This window comes from Aulonocara sp. 'chitande type north' Nkhata Bay, linkage group LG22 (genome assembly GCF_057382095.1).
Source record: "Aulonocara sp. 'chitande type north' Nkhata Bay isolate Kocher_YH1m ecotype deep benthic linkage group LG22, A_spYH_male_GT1.1, whole genome shotgun sequence".
NCBI classification, from domain to species: domain Eukaryota; kingdom Metazoa; phylum Chordata; class Actinopteri; order Cichliformes; family Cichlidae; genus Aulonocara; species Aulonocara sp. 'chitande type north' Nkhata Bay.
Window position 1 is genome coordinate 28,951,815 of NC_141364.1, and position 23,086 is coordinate 28,974,900.

Below are 23,086 nucleotides of genomic sequence, written 5' to 3' on the forward strand. Positions count from 1 at the left end.
TTTGTGGCAGAAACAGCTCATCCTTATGCCTTTACCTTCAGTGTTCTTTCACCAGAATGTCAAAGAGGTAAACGGCTGCTGAAGCTGAGATGGAAGAGACTCTGTTCTCTTTGTGGCATTTGCCCGAGTATGGATCGAGCAATGGCTCGAAGAGCTCAGTTATATGTTGTACATCTGACAGAGTCTTACCAGATGAGGTGAAACAGGCTCTACACTCTAAACAGTGGATTTGAACACGTGTCTGCCAGCAAATCTGTCGGTCATGAATCACAAAACAAATTAGCTTGACACTGTAAATTTAGAGACAGCCCTCCCAGGCATCTATATGCTGTTTAAACACAAGGCCAAAAGGCTACATCACCATTTGAATTCATCAATCTGAATGAGAAAGCCTCAGGCTCCGAGCTCATCTCCCACTCACTTGGCAAACACACTTATCAGGCCCATCACTCCATCCATGACCAATTTCATTACCCATATCTATAATCTTTTTTTTTATTAGAGCAAATGGCTTTCTGATGGAAATGGAAAATTTTATCTTATAGGACAGGTCCCATGTGAAGTGCAGGGAACTGTGACAAACTGACGTGATCAGTATGCATACTGTACATATGCTTAATAAGTTATGATAAGGTATGTGACTATTTGGCATATAATACAGAGCCTTGAGGACAGGCACAGGGTCACATATAGTCTATATCATGCATAAGAATAAATATTGTTTATTAGGGTCAGTCAGACTGTGTGGCTGCTGCTTTTTCATCATCATCAAATCCGGCTAAAAATCTGAATGTAGCTGTCAGGACAGTTTCATACTTTGAAATCCAGGAATTGTCAGCCCTGTTTGCGTGTCTCTCTCTCCACCACACAAACATAAACTAGAGGACAATTGAGCTCTCTGGTTTTTGAAATGACTGCACTACTGCCACCTGTTGACTGTAAAGCTGTTTTTTCAGAAGCAAGAAAAAAACATTTATTACTGAAAGAAAAGCTTGGGTTACATACCTTAATACGTCAAACCTTGAAGTGATTACTTTTCTTAATCTTCTATTTCATAATGCAAATATGTGAATGCTCCAGATTTCACCAGATTCATGAGGGTGATATGTGGATGCAGGATAAGTTAACAATCAGAATAACTTCAAAATGACTCCGGGATACATTGCTCTGACGGGGACAATGTTCACTCTTCAGCAGTGAAGTGTAAATATTGATATTACTTTCCTACACACACATTTTTTTAAAGTGATTCAAGGAAGTTGTGAGGCTATTATTATTATTTCTTAACTTAGTGTTGTTGATTTGATCACTAATCTCAGGTAATGTTACCCTAAGCTGAGATGCACAGGACTCCTAAAAATGATCTTAAAATATGTGTGAGTGTGTGATTTGGGTTTTAATGTAAAGAGTTTTAAACATGAGCTGAAGCAAATCTGAGCTATTAAAGCATGGGGTTACTGATCTTACTTTTAAATTTCACATCTGCCGTTCTTTCAAGCTGACTCCAAAATGTGTTATTTTTCATGAACTATTAAAACAAATGTAATATATACAAAACACAAACTATTCCCATTAAAGTAAAAACTGACCAGAGAGTGAGCTGCTTTGATGAAGGTTTGTGCTCACTGAGTGCTTCTGGTTCTTTGGCGCTTAATTCAATTAAAATTGTTCATTTAAAATTGCTTATTTCCTTTTAAAATTTGCCAGTGCTAGTCAGAAAACATCAGCAGATTTCTTACTTCTCCATCACTAAACCTAGTGGATTTTACAGCAGGTTAGACCGCCCTATCCCCACACCTAGCTCCCACAAGCCAAAAAAAAAAAAGTGATTAAAACATTAATACTCTTCATTGGGTTTTGTTTTGTTTTTCTCAGTCTAGGACCTGCAGATACCCAGTAAGACACCCAGTAAGGCAGTAAGACACTTTAATGTCTTTCTTTTATTGGAACTGCGTCATTTGCAGGCCACGAAATAAAACTGAGGGTAAGAAATAAAAAGAAATGATGCACAAAAATATGGGGGGGAGGGGGCGGTGGGGTAATTCCCAAGAACACCAGCAGGGGGCGGTGATGCCACATGATGGAGAACATGGTTGGACGAGACAGGTGGTGGTGGCCTCTCAAACAAGCCACATTTCTTCTATTTTGCATTAGTTGATTTGCCTTCGTTTTAATGCTTTTCAGAAAAGAGGAATTTTATGCCATGGAAAAAATGAGCGTACGATACTTACCACCCCTTGGAGATAAATCCTGGACACAAAAGATTCCATCACTTTCCTGGCCTTTATTTAACAGGCCTCAGTCACAGATAGTTTCTCTAACTCATTCTATCATGCATCAGAACTAGAATTTCTTCTTATTCACTTCAAGAACACATTATTTTTATTGAGGCTGATGTTTTTTTATGAGGTCTAATTGGAAATAATTCCTGGTGAATGACTCATCCCAAATGGCCAAATTGCGGACCTCGGGGCATAAATTTGTTGAGCCTCTAATACAGCAACCAGCCATTACATTACACCTGACACTGGCAGAACAATGTATTTGTCATGTGGTTCATCTATATAAGCAGAAAACAACTCACAAGCTTTAAACGTCACAGCTTTTAACTGTTTCACAGGTCAGTGAAACAAACTTAGATTTACTGTTTTCTGACACATTTGATTATTGAGTACTAAAAAAACTATTTTCATGCCTTGATTTTGAAAACAAAAAGGTAAGAAATGCATCCTTAAAGTATATCTGACACAGATTGATAGTACAGGTGTTAATCTTTTTGATTCATGGGAGAATGTATGTTTTGTGGAACAGAAAATACAGTTTCTTAAATCTACAGTGTATTGACAGCGCTTCACTTGTTCCATATTTTGCCATTTTACTGAACAGTGATTTCCATTTGGCCACTCTACCATACAGTGCTGATTGGTGGAGTGCTGCAGAAATGGCTGTCCTTCTGGAAGATTCTCCCAACTCCAAAGAGCCCTGTGAGAGTGAACACTTGGGTTTTTGATCACCTACTGATTAGGGCTCTTCTACCCCAATTGCTCAGATTGGCTGGGCAACCAGCTCTAGGAACAATCCTGGTGCTTCTACCATTTACAGATGATGAAGGTACCTGTTCTGTACCCCTCCTGCATCTTAGGTCTGACATTTCTTTAGAATTCATGGCTTGGTTTGTGCTCTGACATGCACTCCTAACTATGAGACCCACAGGTCTTTCCAAATCATATCCAGTCAACTGATTTTACCTCCAGTCAAACTGTAGAGATGTGTGACAGATGATCAGTGGAAACAGGATCCAGCTGAGCTTAATTTTGAGTGTCCTGGCAAAGGATATGAATACTAATGTACATGTTATATTTTATTTATACATTTGAAAGAATTTCAAGCAAAGGAGTGTTTGGGAGAGGAGCACGAAGGATCACAGTGGTCTGTCATGAAATTCCAGAGGATGTCCTGGAAGTGTACGGGCGGGCAGGAGGGCAGGAAAGTTAGTGAAGTGAGCAGTTGAGTTTTCCAAGTAGAGTCACTGCTGAGTGTTGCAGGTAGAACCAGTGCTTCACACAGGTGAAACACCAGGAACTCCACCCATGAGGGCGGACACAGGGATCGCATCGGCTCCAGCTGGAAAAACAGACACTCCCATGGTTCATGAAAAGTTGTATAAAGCACTTTTAGGCAGAATAGAAAATCGCTATATAAAAAACAGTCTGTTTACCAATTTGTAAAACACTGCATTCTGTTTTAACATTTTCTACTTCACCCCAACTTTTTTTTTTTTTTTTAAAATAGGGTTGCTTTAGGGTCTGTGAAGGTTCTCAGTCATCCAGGTCATCGTAGTCTAAGGAGCTTGCAAAGAAAAGCGTCTGGACTTCTTTAAGTTGCTTGAAGACGATTCACCTCTCATCCGAGAAGCTTCTTCAGTTCTGGGTTGTTCCTTACATGATACAGGTACCCAACCAAAAGAAATGTATATGTTGAGGTTGTGGTTCAAAACATTACAGCTTCTGCAGGGCATGCTTCTTCCTTTGTAGAAAATGGGAGTTATTTTTGCCAGTTTGAGCATCACACACTTCAGTTTTATGCATTCTCTTTCATAATAATTCATTATGTGCTGCAAACACTTTTGATTACATTTCTACATCAAAAATAAACAAACCACCTATAGCTAACACCTTCTGTGAATGTGCTGCAAAAAAACACACATAATACTAACCTCCTACAATAGCATTACTTGAACCTACTAACACATCTGGCTGCCAGTAACTATTAATAGTCTGCCAGGTCACTGTTCAGCCAGTTGACATATAAAAACAGAATGTTCCTCTTCTGTGGTTTGAGATTTCACCATCCTTTAAGATTTTGGTCTTCTGATCTTTTTGAGCTTGTTTATTCTACAAGAAAGTTAGTTTGTATCTGGAATATTTCCAAACTTTCATTTATAATTGTGAAAAAAGAGGAGTGGGAGTGGGATTGAATTAACACATGATCTCTACGTTTGGTGAAATACTGCACGAGAAATAATTTACAGAGGAATCTTAACTTTGTGTGAGAAGTTTGTCTGAGAGTGCAATACAATGTCAAAGGCTTTAGGCCTAAAGAACATTTAATATGGATGTTTAAGTGATTTTTGAGATCATAATCTGCTTCCCATCTACACTTTACCAAACATTTCCAGTGGTTTGTTCAGTTTCTGCCTGTTTCACATGTTCTTTAAAACCTACTGCAGATTTTTTTTTTATTGGGTTTATCATTTAAATGACCATTTAAGTTTCATTCTATAAAACTGTCTTATAAGAATGCATGAAACCAGCCACACGGTCCAGTTTGCCATTTCTTAAAGGCCATCAAGTTCATAACACAGGTTTTACGATTAGATGTCACGTTTTTTACACCAGACTTACTTAAAAAAAACTCTAACCGACCTATCCAGGCCTTTGTAACTCTGAGTATGAAGCCTTTGCTATCTTATTGTTCTTCTTCTCTGATACTTTCTGCCTGTATTGTATTGTACTGTATCTTTATTTTGAACATGTTAGTATAACAACAACAACAACAGTCATCTGCAGATCCTTGGTGGTAATCGGCCTTCATTAAGTGCATTTTTGCTCTCATTTTTTTGTAGTTTTTACTCTGCTAGTTTGTTGTGGTTCCCTCTGTCCCCCAGGTGTTGATCCACTCTCTCTGTCTAATCACAGTTTTTCATGAGTGTGTCCATTTCTTACCTTAATTCTCCTGATATTATTCTTTTTGACATTTTAAATCAAATTCTTGGAGCAGCTCACGAAGCTGTTCCCTGGAAACTCTTGGGATCTCTTAAGTCTGAAGAATATTCGTAGCATAATGTCTCTCGGTAAGTACCAGCAGGCATGTTCGTATATGCCAGCCTTAAAATTTTTGCCAGAAATGCCAGAAAAAATTTAATCTGAGAGCTTGGTCCACAGACCAAAGACATGCACTACAGGGTCAGTGGTGACTTTAAATGAGACAGGTATGAATGTGAATGTGAGCATCTCCCTAGCACTCTGTCTCAGATGCACTGCTCCTCTTATTGTCAGCCAGGATAGGTTTCCATGCTTTTTTTCTGCTGCTGGCTGACAGCTGATATGCACTTAAGTGACAGGTCTGGTGCAGGGTCAGCAGCAGGACAGTCATCTGGGTCTGTAAGACTCCTGAACTCTGAAGTCTCTCTTTGTCTAACATGTCATCCATTTCTTAACTAGAAACCTGTTTCTCTTCTCAGCTATCAGCTGTTGTTTTAATTTAGACAGCTAGATGATGTTAAACAGAAGGAGCCCTGGCTCTTAATGACGGGTTGTAAAACGTGGCAAATTTTATTTGGCCCCCCTGTGGATATATTTATGAGAGATAATTGTAGGTCATCAAAATACAAAAGCACAATGTGCTATTTAATACAAAGCTTGTCCAATTTTAGCTAATTCAGCAACTGTTGAAGGAATCAAAATGTTTTACAAAGTGCTCCAGCTGGTGTTTTTTGATTACATGAGTCAGAGTGTAATGAGTTCACACTACTCTTGTTCACCTGCTAAACATGTGGTAACTGTGCACATTAACTTTGTTTATACATTTCTGCACATTCAGAAATCTCAAGTATATCTGTGTTCAGGTAAGTTTTGAGAAATCGTGTTCATCACTACGCTAATGTTAGTTGGCAAACATTAGTGCTTGTAAACTGCAATAATACAGTCTCAGAACACGCTCGGGTTTCAGACGTTTTGAAGAAAAATGCTCCTGAAATTGTGTCTCTTCTTTGTTTTTGATTCTGGCTCCTCCATGATAATCAGTCTCTCTGCCTGCACACAGCACACTTTACCAGAGGTGCAGCTGCCCAGCTTCTGATCGAAACAGTGTGTGAAGGTGAAAATATCAATTTGTGTGTTGCAGGATAATTACATTTATGGAAAAAAAATTGGTGCTTGTATGATTCATAACTCGTATTTTGTACATAAAAAGACTCGTTGCTAAAGCACAGACCCACTTTTATATGCCAGTAGCTTCTGCATCCTGGTGTTTTCTGCTTTATGATCTGAGTCTATTTTCTTTTCCACAGAGGGGGGAAAGGAGCACCTAGATAGCCATAATTACCCTTTTGGAACCATGAAAGTCAAAAAGTGATTGAAGGTGCAGTCCTTCACCCTTTTTTGGAATTTGCACAACTAGCTAGGGAACATCCAATATCCCTACTAAGGACATTATTTGTAAAATCATAGATGTTTTTGATCATTCTGAGAGATAAAAAGTAGAAAAAGTTGCCTTTCTGGCAACAAAAGGCGACATGAACTGGGAGATCACTAAACACTACCAACATTACCAGCTTAAATTTGATTTGATGAACACTGGAAGTCATTGGTTCCACACATTTTTTTAAGTGACTTTAAAGGATGCCATATGTTCTTTCTTGGGTCCCACAGTAGTCACAGAGTCCCTTTCAGATGGGCAGCTCCAAGTCACAAAGCAGAGCTGTTCTGATTATAGGGCATTCACTGAAATAGTGGATGACATCAGTAACCAACTTTTTTGTGGGGGTTCTGTTGGGATAGCAGTGAGAAAAGCCTGGTCTGAGGCACAATAACAGACTGTGGCATGAAAGCGGTACCAGGGTAAATTGGCCTCAGAAGAGGCTGGTGAGAGCAGATATAATTTGAAAGAGAACAGAAGGCAAAAGGGCCGGAGTGCATGAAATGACAGGATAAAAAATGTAAATTACTGTATTACAGAATCCTTTTTCATGGGCATAAAAAAACCAAATTGTGATATGAAAGTAAAAGAGAGAAGTTTGGGTTATAGTTGTGGTGAGAGATCTATTGTAGTATATTTCTATACTTTTGACTTTGAAATTATATAGGCTTCCTTCCTTTGGCATGAACTCTTTACCTCAATTTTGTTTATGACTCTTTAGGCTGACTGTCCACTCCTCCTCTTCTTTGTCCTGTCTCCCCTCCACATCCATCTCCATCCTCCCGCTCCACCACAACACTCTCCTGCTCTCTTCACTCTTGCCAAAACCTCAAGCCTGTACTAGAGCTGCAGACAAAGACACAAACATAAAGTGGCAACCTCTGGGTCAAGCCCTCATGATACAGACAGTCGCAGCGGCTGGAGGAAAGAATTTAAGAAAACGGACAAATACAGTTTCATTGCTACCTACCTAAAACAGTTAATTACATATGGTCACTGATCTGGAATTGTTTTTGTAGGCTGTCTGTGAACAAACTCTGTGGTTCTTTGCAAGCTGCCTATTTAATCTCCTCCATGGATTTCCCTCACACTGGTTGAGCTGCATTGACACGTGCTGCAAGCTGTAGACGAAAAGGGGGGAAGGACCTTTCAGTTTGTGACAACGAAAGATTTCTTGATTATACTCACAACAGATCCCTCACACTTGTAGTGTCCAAGGTCTGATTCAGACTTCTTAGCAGAGTCTATGATGTAATCTACCTAAATGGCCAAGGTGATGCAGTTCTCTTGCTGATAAGTTCAAAAACTGTGGCAAAAATCTAACCGGAAAAGAATCGATAGTGCTGAAGGGTAAATGGACTGATTCTTATATAGCACTTTTCTAGTCTCCTGGAGTACTCAAAGCACCCAATACAACATGCTTCACTATCTTCTAAGCTTTTAATACTTCCTAACTAACACTGACACTCCGATGGATGCATCGGAGAAAAACCCGGGATTAGTATCTCACCCAAGAATACTTGACATGCAGACTGGAGGAGCCAGGGATCAAACCACTAACCTTCCAATTGGTAGGTGACCTGCTCTACCTCCTGTGGTAGTGTGTGTCGTGCTTTGATGTTTGATCTTTCAGTTTTTCATGTACCTTTTAGAGTTTTATAATTGGCAAAATGGCCAGTTCAAGGTCATACCAAAGCATAAGTAAAGACTTTACCTAAGCCACACCAAAACCTTTGTTTTATTTACTTATTTGCATATATTTAGTTATTATATTCTTCTTCTGAATGAGCAGAATTCATGGTTCCATCGATTACAGCAAATGGTCCAGATCCTGAAGCACCAAATCTTCAGGTAGTGTGAGGCCATCACACTCGCACTACCACCACGATGTTTGACTGTCGGTGTTGGAGCCAAGTCCAGGCCAATATTTTACTCAGTTACATCATGCCATATTTAAGTATTTGTCATGATCTTTAAGTTTTTATTATAATCTTGATCATTTTATGTTATAATGTAATATGCTGTGCTCCATAAATTAATCCTGCTTTGTTAGTCTGTTGTTGTTGTAAAGTGTTGGTAGATGTCGTAAAGGGGGTGTGTATTTGGCCCGCATGCGGAGGGGTGTGGGTAAAAGGTTAGGTAAGCAAGCAGGACGTGGAGCAACAGTTTTCTGACCGTCGCCGTTTTAATGTCATTTTTTGTTGTAACACAAAGGGAATATAAACGGAGCTCCCACCAGAGGCATTTGTTTTGTACCTTTCGATTTGTAAGGAAAATAAATGTTTTGCCCCTTTTTTCCTTTGCCTCGTTTTTTGCTACCGGAAGGCATCCAAGAGACTTAACAAGAGCACGAGTCAGAAACTTTACGTTCTGCAGAAGTGGCAAAGAAGGACCGAAGGTTGCCGCTATAATAGTCAGAAAACTGCTGAGCATGCAGACAGTGCTTCAGCAATATCGTCCAGACGCAGTAAAGCACATCGAAGCAGTCGAACCTCTTCTGTTGTGTCTTCGACCACATATTCTGCCAGGCTAAAGATTGAGGCAGAGAGGGCTGCTCTGGTAGCGCGTGCTGAGGCATTAAAGCAAAAGATGGAGATTGACAGACAAGAAGCTGTTCTTAAGGCAAAAAGGGAGGAATGGGAGTTGCAAACAGCTATTGCTGCAGCTAACGCAAAGCTTGAGGTGCTGACTGTGAAGGAGCCAGCCCATAACACTCCTGCTGACTTGGTCAACAAAATGGCTACCTGCCAAAGATCTCCGGGCCAAAGTATTGGGGCCAGTTTTGGTTTGGTTCAGCCAGAACATGAAGATGTCGGTCGAGGATGTGAGTCAGAGGTAATGCAGGGCTCAGAAAGGAGTAGCAGGCTTCCTCGTCCATTGAATAAGAAGGATAATAGCCAGTCTATTACTAGTCAAGGCAGGATGACTGATGTTAAAGACTTGTTGAATGTCATGAAGCGACAAAACGAGATTACAGAGCTCCTAGTAAAACAACAGAAAGCATCCACTCTCCCTCCTTTGGATGTTCCAGTATTCAGTGGGGATCCACTGGAGTTTGGGTTTTTTATGAAAGCGTTCGAGCATGGGATTGAGGAAAGGACAGACAGCAATAGAGATAGGTTGCGCTTCCTGGAGCAGTTCACCCAAGGGAGACCCAAGGTTCTTGTTCGTAGCTGTTCGCACATGTATCCTGACAGGGGCTACGCTGAAGCTAAGAGGCTTCTGCGCAAGCATTTCGGGGATGAATATACTATTGCCTCAGCCTACATTGAAAGAGCTCTAAAATGGCCTGTAATTAAGCCAGAGGATGGTGATGCACAGTAGACAGCATGGAGTACATTGAGGAGATGGATAGCCCTACTAATATGAGAACAGTTATCTCCAAGCTTCCTTTTAAATTAAGGGAAAGGTGGAGGGGTTTTGCCTGTGACATTCAAGAACGTACAGCAATGAGAGCTAGATTCGCTGATCTGGTCAGTTTTGTAGAGAAGCAGGCAAAGATCGCTTCTCACCCATTGTTTGGTAACATTCAGGACACCACTTTGTCTAGAGACAAGGGCAAAGCAAAGGTGTGCAAAGAGAATGCTCTGAAATTCAAGGAGAGGGAAAGCATCTTTGCTACTAATACGGCACCTGTGTCAAACAGTCCAGAGCAGACAAAGAGGGAAAGGGAAAATGTAGGCTCTACAGGTGGAAGACAGTGTCTTTTCTGTCATAAGGGAGGACATAACCTCAGTACCTGCAGACTCCTCAAGCAAAAGCCTCACAGAGAAAGGCTTGATTTCCTCAAATCAAAGAGCTTGTGTTTTGGTTGCCTGTCACAGGGGCATCTGAGCAAAGGCTGTCAGCAAAGACACACGTGTGAGACTTGTTCTCAGAAACATCCCACGATTCTGCATAAGGAGTAGTACTCTTCTCCTGATAGTGACAGTAAAAGTATCAGAGAACCAGCAGCAAGTTTTTCTCCAGCAGCAGGCAGTGAAACATGCGGTTGTAATGGGGCTGGCGAAGCAGTCTGTGCACTTTCAATTGTGCCTGTGAAGGTCAGATGTTCAAGGAGCAACACAACAGTTGAATCATACGCGTTCTTAGACCCAGGAAGCACTGGAACCTTTTGTACAGATGAGCTGATGAGGGATTTACAGGTCACAGGAAAAAGGTCCAACATTCTGCTCCGCACCATGGGAAAGGAAGCGACAATCAGTACTCATGTCGTTAAGGGTCTCGAGGTCAGTGGTTTGGATGAGGATAACTTTTTGAAGATTCCCCAGGTTTTCACACAGGCAGAGATTCCAGTAACAAAGGAGAACATTCCACAACAAAGCGATGTGGACAGATGGCCTTATTTGAAGGAGGTTCAGCTCAAGCAGATTGATGGAAAAATTGGTATGTTAATAGGCACGAATGTACCAAAGGCGCTTGAGCCCTGGAAGGTTACAGTATCAACAGTGAGGGCAACGGCCCATATGCTGTAAAAACTTGAGGTTACTCTATTCCGTAACCCCTGTTCTCTGATAACATGAGTGAGGTGTCTCACTATGGGGAACGCTCTCTCAGCGTTGTCCTCAGAAGCCTCTATATCATTACTCCAGCCAGTATTGGCTGGCAGTCGTGACGCTTGCGTCAGGGAGGGGCCACCCTCCTCCCTATAAAAGGGTGTGACGCAGCGTCACCCGCCATTCAAGATAAGCTCACCTCTTCCTCGCTTCGTGCAAGGAGGGTGATCTGGTGAGACACCTCACTCATGTTATCAGAGAACAGGGGTTACGGAATAGAGTAACCTCAAGTTCTCTTTCAAACATTCGTTTCGGTGTCTCACTATGGGGATATGCAGACTCCCGTATTGCCAGATAAGCCCATCTGAACGACTGACTGCCAATTTAGGAGGTCTCGTGGGGACCCACACTTAACACAGTGTGGGCTAGAGACGGTGCAGTGACATCCAACCTGTAAAACCTTGCAAAGGTCAAAGGTGAAGCCCAGCTCGCAGCTGCACATATCTCTTCTATAGAGACACCCCTAAAAAGGGCCCAAGAGGTTGCCATCCCTCTGGCAGAATGAGCACGAAGCCCCTCCGGGGGGGGCAGACCCGTGCTGGAATAAGCCAATTGGATCGCCTCAACAATCCAGTGGGAAATGCGTTGTTTGCTAACGGGCTTGCCAAGATGTGGTTTAGCCCAGGAAACAAACAGCTGATCCGACCTCCTGAAAACCTTCGTTCTCTCCATATAGGTACATAAAGCCCTGACTGGACAGAGAGCATGTAGGCGCTCCTGTTCAGGGGAGGAGAAAGGAGGAGGGCAAAAAGCTTCCAGCTCCAATGGGGTGCATTGAAGATAAGGGTTTTTGGGCACAAAGGCCGGATTTGGCCTGAGTGTGACTCTAGAGTTATCCCGTGTGAAGCGGGTGCACTCTTTGTGTATTGACAGCGCATGAATATCACTGACACGCTTCGCAGATGCGAGGGCCAGGAGCAATGCAGTCTTCAAAGACAGGATTTTTATTTCCACCTGGTTTAGTGGTTCAAATGGTGGCTGTGAAACTGCCCCCAGCACCAGGGATAAATCCCACGTGGGAACGAGAGGTTTAGACACTGGGTGGAGCCGTCGTGCCCCTTTCATGAAACGGCAGACTAGCGGGTGATGGCTCACCGGGCCATCTACGAAGCCCACATGGCAGGCTGAAATGGCTGCTAGATATACTTTAATTGTGGAAAAGGCCTTTCCTTTATCTAACAGTTCTTGGAGAAAGGAGAGAATTGTTGTCACAGAGCACTGAAAGGAGAGAGTGTGAGACTTTCCACACCATTCCTCAAATACCCTCCACTTGTTCTCATACAATGATCTTGTGGAGGGGGCTCTAGCACTCTGAATAGTGGCTATAACACCCTGGGGGAGTCCTGCCGTACTCAGATTCAACCTCTCACGGGCCAAGCCCACAGGGCGAGGCGCTCGGGGTGAGGGTGAAAAATCTCCCCCCTGGCTTGGGAGACTAGGTCTCGTCGGAGAGGGAGAGGCCAAGGTTCGCTCCACAAGAGTGGCATGATCTCCGCTAACCAATGGGACCTCATCCACCTTGGGGCGATCAGTATCATTGTTAGCCCTCTCTCTCTCACTCTGGTTAGAGTGGGAGAAATTAAGGCCAGTGGAGGGAACGCATAAAGCAGAGCATGTGGCCAGTTGTGAGCTAATGCGTCTACCCCTAGCGGAGCCTCCTGGTCCCTCAGGGAGAAATACAGTGGACACTGAGCGTTCTCCCTCGAGGCAAACAGATCGACCTGTGGCTGGCCAAAGCGGGTCCAGATTTGGGTCACCACATGTGGGTGCAGGGTCCAGTCCCCGTACTGCGGGTTTCCCCTGGACATTAAGTCTGCTCCCAAGTTCAGGGCTCCTGGAATGTGAGTGGCTCTCAGTGACAACAGATTGATGCTGCTCCACATGATCAGTCTGCGAGCCAGCATGTGCAAAGGACGGGAACGTAACCCGCCCTGTCTGTTGATGTATGCCACAACAGTGGTGTTGTCTGTTCTGATCAGAACATGGTGGTTTCTCAACAGGGGAAGGAAGTGTCTCAGTGCTAGAAAAGCTGCTAGCAATTCTAGCCAATTTATATGAGCACCCCTCTGTTGTGAGTCCCAGCTGCCGCTCACTGCTCTGCCCTCGTGAGTGGCACCCCAACCCGTGAGACTCGCGTCCGTGGTCACCACCTTTCTGGCTGTGACAGCTCCCAGTGACACCCCCTGAGTGAGAAATGTGGGATTTCTCCAACAGTGGAGTGCTGCAGCGCAGTCTGCTGTCACTCTGATATAGCGGTGGGTATGGCGCTTTCGATTCAGTCTCAGTGATGCAACCCATCGCTGAAATTCCCTCATATGCAGTCTGCCTAGTGGAATGACTGCCAGTGAAGACGCCATTAATCCCAGCATCTGCAGGCATTTTCTGAATGGGAGATATCTTCCCAACTGAAAAATGCCGGCATGTGATAGCATTTTTTTTACTCTGTCCACAGAGAGACACGCTCTGTACGAGGCGGAGTTTAGAGCTATTCCTATGAAAGAGATGGCCTGAGCTGGCTGCAGGACACTCTTTTGGTAGTTTATGGTGAAACCCAGAGCCATCAGATGATCCACTGTCAACCTGGTGTGCTCCCTTCCCATTATTTCTGACTCTGATAGCAGCAGCCAATCGTCTATGTATGTTGCTATGCGGATGCCCCGCCTCTTCAGTGGGGCTATGGCCGCCTCTGTGCATTTCACAAATACCCGAGGGCTCAGTGAGAGACCAAACGGCAGGACCTGGTACTCGTACATTCTGCCCTGAAACGCAAAGTGCAGGAATTTTCTGTGAGGCGGGTAAATAGGGATGTGAAAATATGCGTCCTTCAGGTCTATTGATGTAAACCAATCGCCTGGGCGCACTACATGCAGCAGAGTGGTGGTCGTCAACATCCTGAATTTGTATGACCTCAGATGCTGATTCAGAGCCCGTAGGTCCAGTATCGGACGTAGTCCCCCTCCCTTCTTGGGCACGAGAAAATACCTTGAGTAAAAGCCGCATTGGCTCTGCTCCTGGGGTATTTCTCGTACTGCCCCCTTTGATAGCAAGGTAGTTATTTCTTCTTGCAGGATCCTGGCTGATTCGCCTTTTGCAAGCGAGAAAATCACTTTGGGAAATCTGGGAGGGGTGGTTGCGAATTGCAAACGATAGCCTCGCTCTAATGTCCTCACAACCCATTCTGGCGCAGCGAGAGCTCGCCATCTCTCTATTCTTGCTGACAGCGGCCCCAAAGATAGGCGCTCCACAGTAGACGGAGCTCTGGCTCCCTCTTGTGGCGGAAACTGGTCCTTCTGACCAGACCCGACTGCGCATGCGCGAGCGGCCCGCGCTTGACCAGCGCTTATGGGGCCGGACACCACTGAGGGAATCAACCCCGGTGGTGTCTGGGTGCGTGGGGGCATTATGTTTTTCAACATATTTTCTGTGTTTTTCACACATTTTTCCCGTGCCCTTGGCAACATGCCTGGATGCAACGGCTGAGTTTTTAATAAACAGTGTGTTTTGTGAGACAGACATGCTTGAATCAGCTGAACAGCGTTTCGTCGTCTCTTTTTTGAAATCCGCTCTGTGGGATCCAACTCGAGTCCCAGGCGCTGAAAGGTGGAGGCAGAACACACTTCTCCGAACGGGCTCCGGAACTGAGCCCTGGAGTGAACTTGGAGCCCGGGCTGGCCCGGCTCCAATCTCCCCGTGGGGGATGTTAGGCAGTCCGCTTCTTCTTGCGGTCCGACTGCTTGGCTGGTGGTGGGGCACCCTGAGCAGCAGCAGGCGGGACGTGTTTCTTGGGCCAGTGGGTCTTAGGGTTCTGCGATCCTAGAGGACCCTGGGCCGCGACCTGCGGGGCTGGGCGGCGAGGGATTTTAAACGTCGGCACGCCGGCTGGACGGCTGGTGACCTGAGCGAACGTGCGGCGACCGGGTGGAGGCGCAGCCTGGGTCTTCCTAGGGAGACACAGCTGGAGGGCCTCTCCCTCTTTCTTCTTCTCCTCGCACCGTCTTTGCATGGTGGCAACGGCGGTCCCGAAAAGCCCAGCGGGGTCGATGCTTTCGTCCAGAATGTCACGTTTTTCTCTGTCCGAAAGCCCCGACAAGTTCAGCCATCTTGCCCTCTCCTGTAGGACGATGATGCTGAGGGCTCTGCCCGCCGCTTGTACTGCTGCTCTAGTGAGGTGGAGACACTGGTCCGTAACTACGCCCAGCTCTTCCCACAACTCGCTAGCATCCGGGTTCGCAGCAGCCTGGTCCTGGAGCTCCGCCGAGTAGGCTAGCAGGAGCGACGAGGCGTTCAATGCCCTCGCGGTGGTGGCCACCGATTTATACGCCTTGTCAGCCAGGGAGGACTGCAGGCGTTCGGCCTTGGAGGGCAGGGACGGACCAGATGACATGGAGAGTTTCTGGTTCGGGTGGAGATGAGAAGCCACCAGATTCTCCACTGTGGGAATTTGGTAGATGCCCTTCTCTTTCATTCCAGCGCAGTCAAACGCCGCCGCTCCCTGCACGGGGTTGGGTGACGAAAATGGCTTTTCCCAGCAGCGTGTGACCTCGTCCACGCATTCGGGGAAAAGCGGCAGTACCTGCTTAGTAGTGCGCTTTGCTTTGGGGAGCCTTTTACCCTCGTATCGTGAGGTGGAGGTCTCCGTTGTCACCGCGGGCCATGGGATTGCCAGCTTTTCAGCTGCCCGTTTTGCAACGTCAAATAGCTCCACGCCGCGGGACTGTGTGCCGGGGTTATCACAGTCGGCCCCTTGTGTCGCAGAATTCCGACCAGAGGGGGCAAAGAAAACGTCGTCATCCTCGTCCGAGACGAGATGTTCCGACGCTCCCTCAGAGGATTCGCTGAGTAGCTCGTCATTAGCCTCGAGGGAATCAAGCATAGCTTCGCAGCTGACCTCGGCATCATCCACCAGCGGGAGGACGACATCCATCTCGTCTCCCCAGCTGGTGCCTGGTGTGGCGGACTCAGTGTGCTCCATCGGTGGGCCGATTGGAGACAGCATTGGGTCCTCCTTCGACAGGCTAGCCTGGCGGGCTAGCCTTCGGCGAAGGCTTTTTAGGGTGAAGCGAGCGCAGTGTTCGCATATACCCGGTGTGGAAATAGCCGCTTGGGCGTGTTGCAGCCCGAGGCACATCACACACGCGTCATGTGTATCTGAACCTGAGATTTTGCAACCGCAGGGGCAAATTCTGGGCAGCGGTTTGCAGTCTGCCATATTAAGGAAGCTTGGTGTCGCTAGCTTGGAATGGCTGGACGGCTAACGCCGATCCCTTTTTTTTTTTTTTTTTTTTTTTTTTTGTTTCTTCTCTCGGTCGGGTAGCTATGGTGAGCTAGTATGACCTGGCTAGTGTGGTGGCTAGCGCTTGTGCTACTTGGCTTGGTGACCGTGTGTAGCAAAGACAGTTAGCTTGATCAGCTAACTGTTGTGCTAGATGCGTGGTGGCAGCTAACACACTCTCCGACCTGGCTCTGTGGTGAAGAGCAGGCGACTCGAAACGCGAGCCGTGCTGGCGCCCGGTGACCAAGGTGTTAGCTTGCTCGTGTGGACAGTTAAGCTAGCACTCACGTTCGCAGTCAGGAGAGATGAGGTTTCTAAGAAGCGAGAAGAGGAAATTGAATGGCGGGTGACGCTGCGTCACACCCTTTTATAGGGAGGAGGGTGGCCCCTCCCTGACGCAAGCGTCACGACTGCCAGCCAATACTGGCTGGAGTAATGATATAGAGGCTTCTGAGGACAACGCTGAGAGAGCGTTCCCCATAGTGAGACACCGAAACGAATGTTTGAAAGAGAACTGCACTAGGCTGGACGATTAATGGACCTCTGCTAAGAGAAGAGGGTATTGCTCAAGGAGCTGTTGAGTGGCCACCGGTGATGGTGAACAGGATATCGGTGACAAAGCTAGAGGAGCTCTCACAGCAGCAAATGAGGTATGATTTCCCTGAGCATGAGTTATCTGAGAAAATGGAAATGTCGGCCAGAGACAGACAATTTATGGAGTCTGTGTCACTGTCAGTGAAGCAGGTTCATGGTCACTACAACATTGGCCTTCCTTTGCATTTCCAAACAACCGTGTTGTGGCGGTACAAAGAGCAGAAGGCCTGAAACGGAGGCTGTTAAGAGACAGTGAGTTTCATCAAGAGTACACAAAGTTTATGACAGAGACACTGGAAAGGGGCTATGCCGAAGAAGTTCCTGTGGCAGAAACTTGTAAAAGTGGTAGCAGAATATGGTATCTCCCACATCATGGGGTCTAACACCCAACCAAGCACAAGTTGAGAGTGGTATTTGACTGTGCATCCACGTATCAAGGCATGTCACTGAACTCACAGCTGTTGCAGGGGCCAGACTTAACCAATTCCCTCATAGGTGTTTTGATGAGGTTCAGGCAGGAACCAGTTGCCTTCATGTCTGATATTGAAGGCATGTTTCATCAAGTCAGGGTTCCCGCTGAAGATGCTGATCTGTTGAGATTCTTGTGGTGGCCACAGGGAGATCTTGATAAAGGCCTCAAGGAATACAGAATGGTAGTTCACTTGTTCGGCGCAACTTCTTCACCAAGCTGTGCATGCTACGCGCTGCAAAGGTGTGCTGAGGACAATCAGGCGAGGTTCAACCATATTGCAGCGAACACTGTTCTGAGGAACTTTTATGTGGATGATTGCCTGAAGTCTGTCAGCACTGAAGAGCAGGCAATCTCACTGATTCGGGACCTCAGGACTTTGTGCGCTGCAGGAGGTTTCAAGCTCACTAAGTGGATTTCCAACAGCAGAGCGGTGCTTGCGTCTATACCTGAGGATGACAGGGCTAAAGAAGTCAAGGAGCTCGATCTTGAAATGGACTGCCTCCCTATTGAAAGAGCTTTAGGGGTTCAGTGGTGCGTGGAGTCTGACACGCTGAGATTCAGAGTTCTGGTTGAGAGCAAACCACTCACAAGGAGAGGACTGCTTTCAATGGTAAGCACTATATATGACCCACTTGGAATTTTATCCCCTCTGATCTTGCCAGTGAAGCACATCCTGCAAGAGCTAAGCAGAACAAAGCATGCATGGGATGATTTCATGCCAGAAGCTCTGTCTATGCAGTGGCAACAATGGGTCGGCAGTTTGCACCACTTAGCTAGGTTTGAAGTAGACAGATGTGTGAGACCAGTCAACCTTGGCAAGATCTCTTCAGCTCGACTTCATCACTTTGCCGACGCAAGTGAAAGGGGGTATGGCATAGCCACATACCTGGTTTCAAAAAACAATCTGAACCAGCCCCATAGTGCTTTCATTATTGGTAAAGCCAGGGTTACACCATTGAAGCCAGTGACCATACCACGACTCGAGCTTACTGCTGCAGTGGTGGCAGCAAAGATGGACAGGATGGTAAGAGCCGAACTGGAGTTGGAGTTGGAGGAGTCTGTCTTTTGGACGGACAGCACGTCGGTGATTAAGTACCTCAAGAATGAAACAGCGAGGTTTCGTACGTTTGTTGCCAATCGAGTTGCTGCCATCAAGGATAGATCAGCTGTCTCTCAGTGGAGATATGTGAACACCTCGGCCAATCCTGCAGACTTTGCTTCCAGAGGGCTCAGTGTTGGTGCCTTTCTCAAGGCAAAGACATGGATCACAGGTCCAGATTTCATTTTGAAACCAGAAATGGAGTGGCCAGAAATGCCAGACAGTGTATGCCAGCCAATCTGTAACGACCCAGAAGTCAAAGAAGCATCGGTATATGCTCTTGTGGTTGAAGAAGCTGCAGACGCCACCTCTCAGCTCATTCATCATTACTCAAGCTGGCGTCGGGTTAAAAGAGCCGTTGCATGGGTCTTGAGATTAAAAGGTGTGCTGAAGCTTCTTGCTCAAAAGAGGAAGGATTTAAAAGCGAATCTCTATGATGGAAGGTTGGAGCAGGAGAAGCAAATGACACATTTCAAGGCTAACCTTCCCATCTTGCCACTTTCTGTGAGTGACATGGCTGAGGCAGAAGTGGAGATCGTGCGCTTCAGTCAAGGGCAGCGGTTTAGCGAAGAGATTGCCAAGCTGCAACAAGGAAAGACAGTGTCAAAGGATAACCCTCTTTGTCAGTTGTCGCCAGTTGTACAGGATGGCATTCTGAGAGTGGGTGGCAGATTGAGCAGATCTAGCATGCAAGAGGAGTTAAAACACCCTGCAATCTTGGCTAAGGATCAGCATATAGCCACTCTCATTCTCAGATCTACTCACGAGGATCTTGGGCATTGTGGCAGGAATCATGTCCTATCAAAGGTACGGCAGAAGTACTGGATACTAAGATCTCATGCTGCTGTCCGGAAGATTTTGTCCCGGTGCGTCGCCTGCAGACGGCATCATGGGAAAGCGGCAAGTCAGATCATGGCAGATCTTCCTACTGAAAGGCTCACGCCCGATGAGCCACCGTTCACAAGTGTCGGTGTGGACTACTTTGGTCCCTTCGAAATCAAAAGGGGTAGGACCATGATCAAAAGGTATGGCGTGGTTTTTACCTGCTTGACAGTGAGGGCTGTGCATATTGAGCTGGCAAATTCGTTGGACACGGACTCTTGTATTCATGCCTTGCGGAGGTTCATTGCTAGGAGGGGACAGGTTCAGTTGATGCGTTCTGATAATGGAACAAACTTTGTAAGTGCAGAGAGGGAGCTGCGGGAAGCAGTGCGTGCTTTGGATAATGCAAAGATTCAAGAAGCCTTGTTGGTTAAAGGCATCACATGGATATTCAACCCCCCAGCTGCCTCGCATTTTGGAGGAGTTTGGGAGCGGCAGATACGGTCCATACGCAAAGTGCTCAGCTCCGTTGTGGAGCAGCAGATCCTTGATGAGGAGGGTCTGCACACACTGCTGTGTGAGGTAGAGGCGATTATCAATAGCCGTCCTATCTCAAGAGTCTCTACCGATCCGAACGACCTGGAGGCCTTGACGCCAAACCATTTGCTTTAGATGAAAGCCAAAACTCCGCTACCTCCTGGAGTATTCAGCAGGAGCGACTTGTACTCGAGGCGTAGATGGCGTCAAGTCCAGTACTTGGCAGATTTGTTTTGGACACGGTGGATCAAGGAGTATCTGCCAGACTTGCAAAGGCGACAAAAGTGGGCCCAGCCACAAAGAAATATCAGTCAAGCTGATATTGTCCTCATCGTGGATGATTCCGCTCCAAGAAATTCATGGCTAATGGGTCGAGTGATTCAGACGTTTGAGGATGCCAAAGCTCGGGTTCGTCAAGCCAAGGTGAAGACCAGCAAAAACATTCTCCTACGACCTGTGGCGAAGCTTTGTGTGCTGCTAGAGTGTGATATGTAGCGCCCCTTCTACATATTACTCAAGAGACAGCGGTAAAGGCTGGTCTCCTATGGTGAGTAATGTGCTTGAACCTCTGACTCCATTCCCTAATCTCCCCAACATACACACATACACGCATCCGCGAAGACATGTTCCAGCTTAAGAAGAGTTCCTGCTGTAACAAGACAAACGAAGTTTCTGTTGGAATAAGGACATTAATGTGCCATATGAGCAGTTCAAGTACTTTGTATATTTGCCTGTTCGTTATCTGGAAGGTTTGATTTGTTGTTCTGAACAATATATTAGTGTATGTATAAGAGTAATTGTTTTGTGGCTCACAAGAACAATTAGGGGCCAGGATGTTGGAGCCAAGTCCAGGCCAATATTTTACTCAGTTACATCATGCCATATTTAAGTATTTGTCATGATCTTTAAGTTTTTATTATAATCTTGATCATTTTATGTTATAATGTAATATGCTGTGCTCCATAAATTAATCCTGCTTTGTTAGTCTGTTGTTGTTGTAAAGTGTTGGTAGATGTCGTAAAGGGGGTGTGTATTTGGCCCGCATGCGGAGGGGTGTGGGTAAAAGGTTAGGTAAGCAAGCAGGACGTGGAGCAACAGTTTTCTGACCGTCGCCATTTTAATGTCCTTTTTTGTTGTAACACAAAGGGAATATAAACGGAGCTCCCACCAGAGGCATTTGTTTTGTACCTTTCGATTTGTAAGGAAAATAAATGTTTTGCCCCTTTTTTCCTTCGCCTCGTTTTTTGCTACCGGAAGGCATCCAAGAGACTTAACAAGAGCACGAGTCAGAAACTTTACGTTCTGCAGAAGCGGCAAAGAAGGACCGAAGGTTGCCGCTATAATAGTCGGCATGATGTTGTTTTTATGAAATGCTCTCTTAATTTAATGCCAGATGTCTTGGGACTCAAACATTCTGAAAAATCTACCTTTTGTCTCATCAGTCTACAGAATATGTTCCCAAAAGTCCTGGGGATCAACAAGATGTTCTTTGGAAAATGTGAGACGAGCTTTTGTACTCTTTTTGGTCAGCAGTGTTTTTAATCTTGGCTCTCTCATTAACATTCACACATAGTCAAAGCCTGACAGATGCACTGGAGAGGGCAACATTAACATGTAAGCTGCAAATAACAGGCATCCTTAACACGAGCTTAATGTTCAAGTTCCATTCATAATCAGCCTACTAGTTATTAAGCATGTGCAAAGGTTTGAAAAAACTGCATGTGTCAAAAAGTCTAAGCCTATGACAGCTAGCATTTTCTAACCAAAGCCACCCAGCGGCCAAGAAGCTCCGCACAGAGTTCTGTGTCAGCTAGGAGACAGGAGCTGTGTCACTGTGTTAATACCTACTTGTGCTCATTTCCCAAGGCGACTTATCTTTCCCAGGGGAAACGGACACTGATCCATTTAGCTGCTTGTTAGGACCGCTGTTTTGTCTTGCCTCTACTTTCTCCTGCCAGCTCCAGGGCTCCAAACAGAGCCCACATGGTCAGTCATACATAAACACAAGAGATTTCAATTGAAGCAATTGCACATTGAGATTGATTGCATAAAAAATGAATACAACGTGGACCCCGTATTTCTTGGAAATAATCTTACGTAATTGCACAGAGAACCCAAAATCATTTTCTAGCATGATTGGCAGTGAGTGCTTGAAATCCACATCATGGCTCACAGTGCAGGTTTACCATGGTGGTTGCAATCACTAACAGTAATAAACAGGAGTGTGAGGAATAGTTATACTGGTTCTGACTGAGCTCAGTGACATTTAAATATCAGGTGGTTGGTTTTAGAATTACTTATATCGAGTATAAAATCATTGTGCTATATAAATCTTTTTTGCTATAGGTTGTCATGAGGCATACAAGATCATTCATATTTTCTTCTCACTAATACAGTGCAGAGGCTTAAACATTCATATTCAATTATTTTTAGTCCTACTGCCCTAAGTGTTGTAGGATATTATAACAATAATAACATAGAGTTTGAATGTGGCATAAAAGTGGTTCTAGTTCCAACCATCTGCTTCTATCTATCTGTTTCTAGACAAGACTAAAAGACAGGATTCAGTCAACAACTAGAGCAACCAGACACAGCAGTAAAAAGAGATAAAGATTAGACTAAAGATCATTGTGACTCAGTTGAGCAGACTGAAAGACTATGCTTCTTCCTGTGGCTGCGGTATGAATAGGATAGAGTTTAGAGGGGGATAAACTTCCAGCATCAACGTCACTACCAACCCAAGTCTGTCCATGAGGCATGTGTACCAGTGTTGACGTCATAGGGAGTAGATTGAGAAGTCACTCGTGACTAATTTCCACAAAATGGAGTTAAAGGTCTGTGACAGCTGTTATGTAACCAGCAAAAGGGCTGTGAATATGCTAAGGGTGATCCGTCACAGTGTTTTAGAGACAGAATATTCCGTTTATTTTAATTATTTTTGAATTAATGATGGGTCACATGACTTCCATAGAGTGGTAATGTTTAGCACTGTTGCCTCAAACCAAGAAGGTCTTGCTTTGGTTCAAATCTGTTGT

General features: G+C 45.3%; 1 protein-coding gene across 1 annotated transcript; it reads right to left on the reverse strand.

The window, feature by feature from the left end:
* Positions 1 to 14,955: 14,955 nt before the first annotated feature.
* On the reverse strand, positions 14,956 to 16,836 carry LOC147304403 (uncharacterized). The gene has a single exon (XM_086279509.1). The coding sequence runs from the start codon at positions 16,462 to 16,464 to the stop codon at positions 14,956 to 14,958; it is 1,509 nt and encodes a 502-aa protein (XP_086135635.1). The 5' UTR covers positions 16,465 to 16,836.
* Positions 16,837 to 23,086: the final 6,250 nt, after the last annotated feature.

Bases quoted from the DNA above. Each gene is read 5' to 3' on its own strand.
- LOC147304403 (XM_086279509.1), bottom strand. From the start codon at position 16,464: ATGGCAGACTGCAAACCGCTGCCCAGAATTTGCCCCTGCGGTTGCAAA.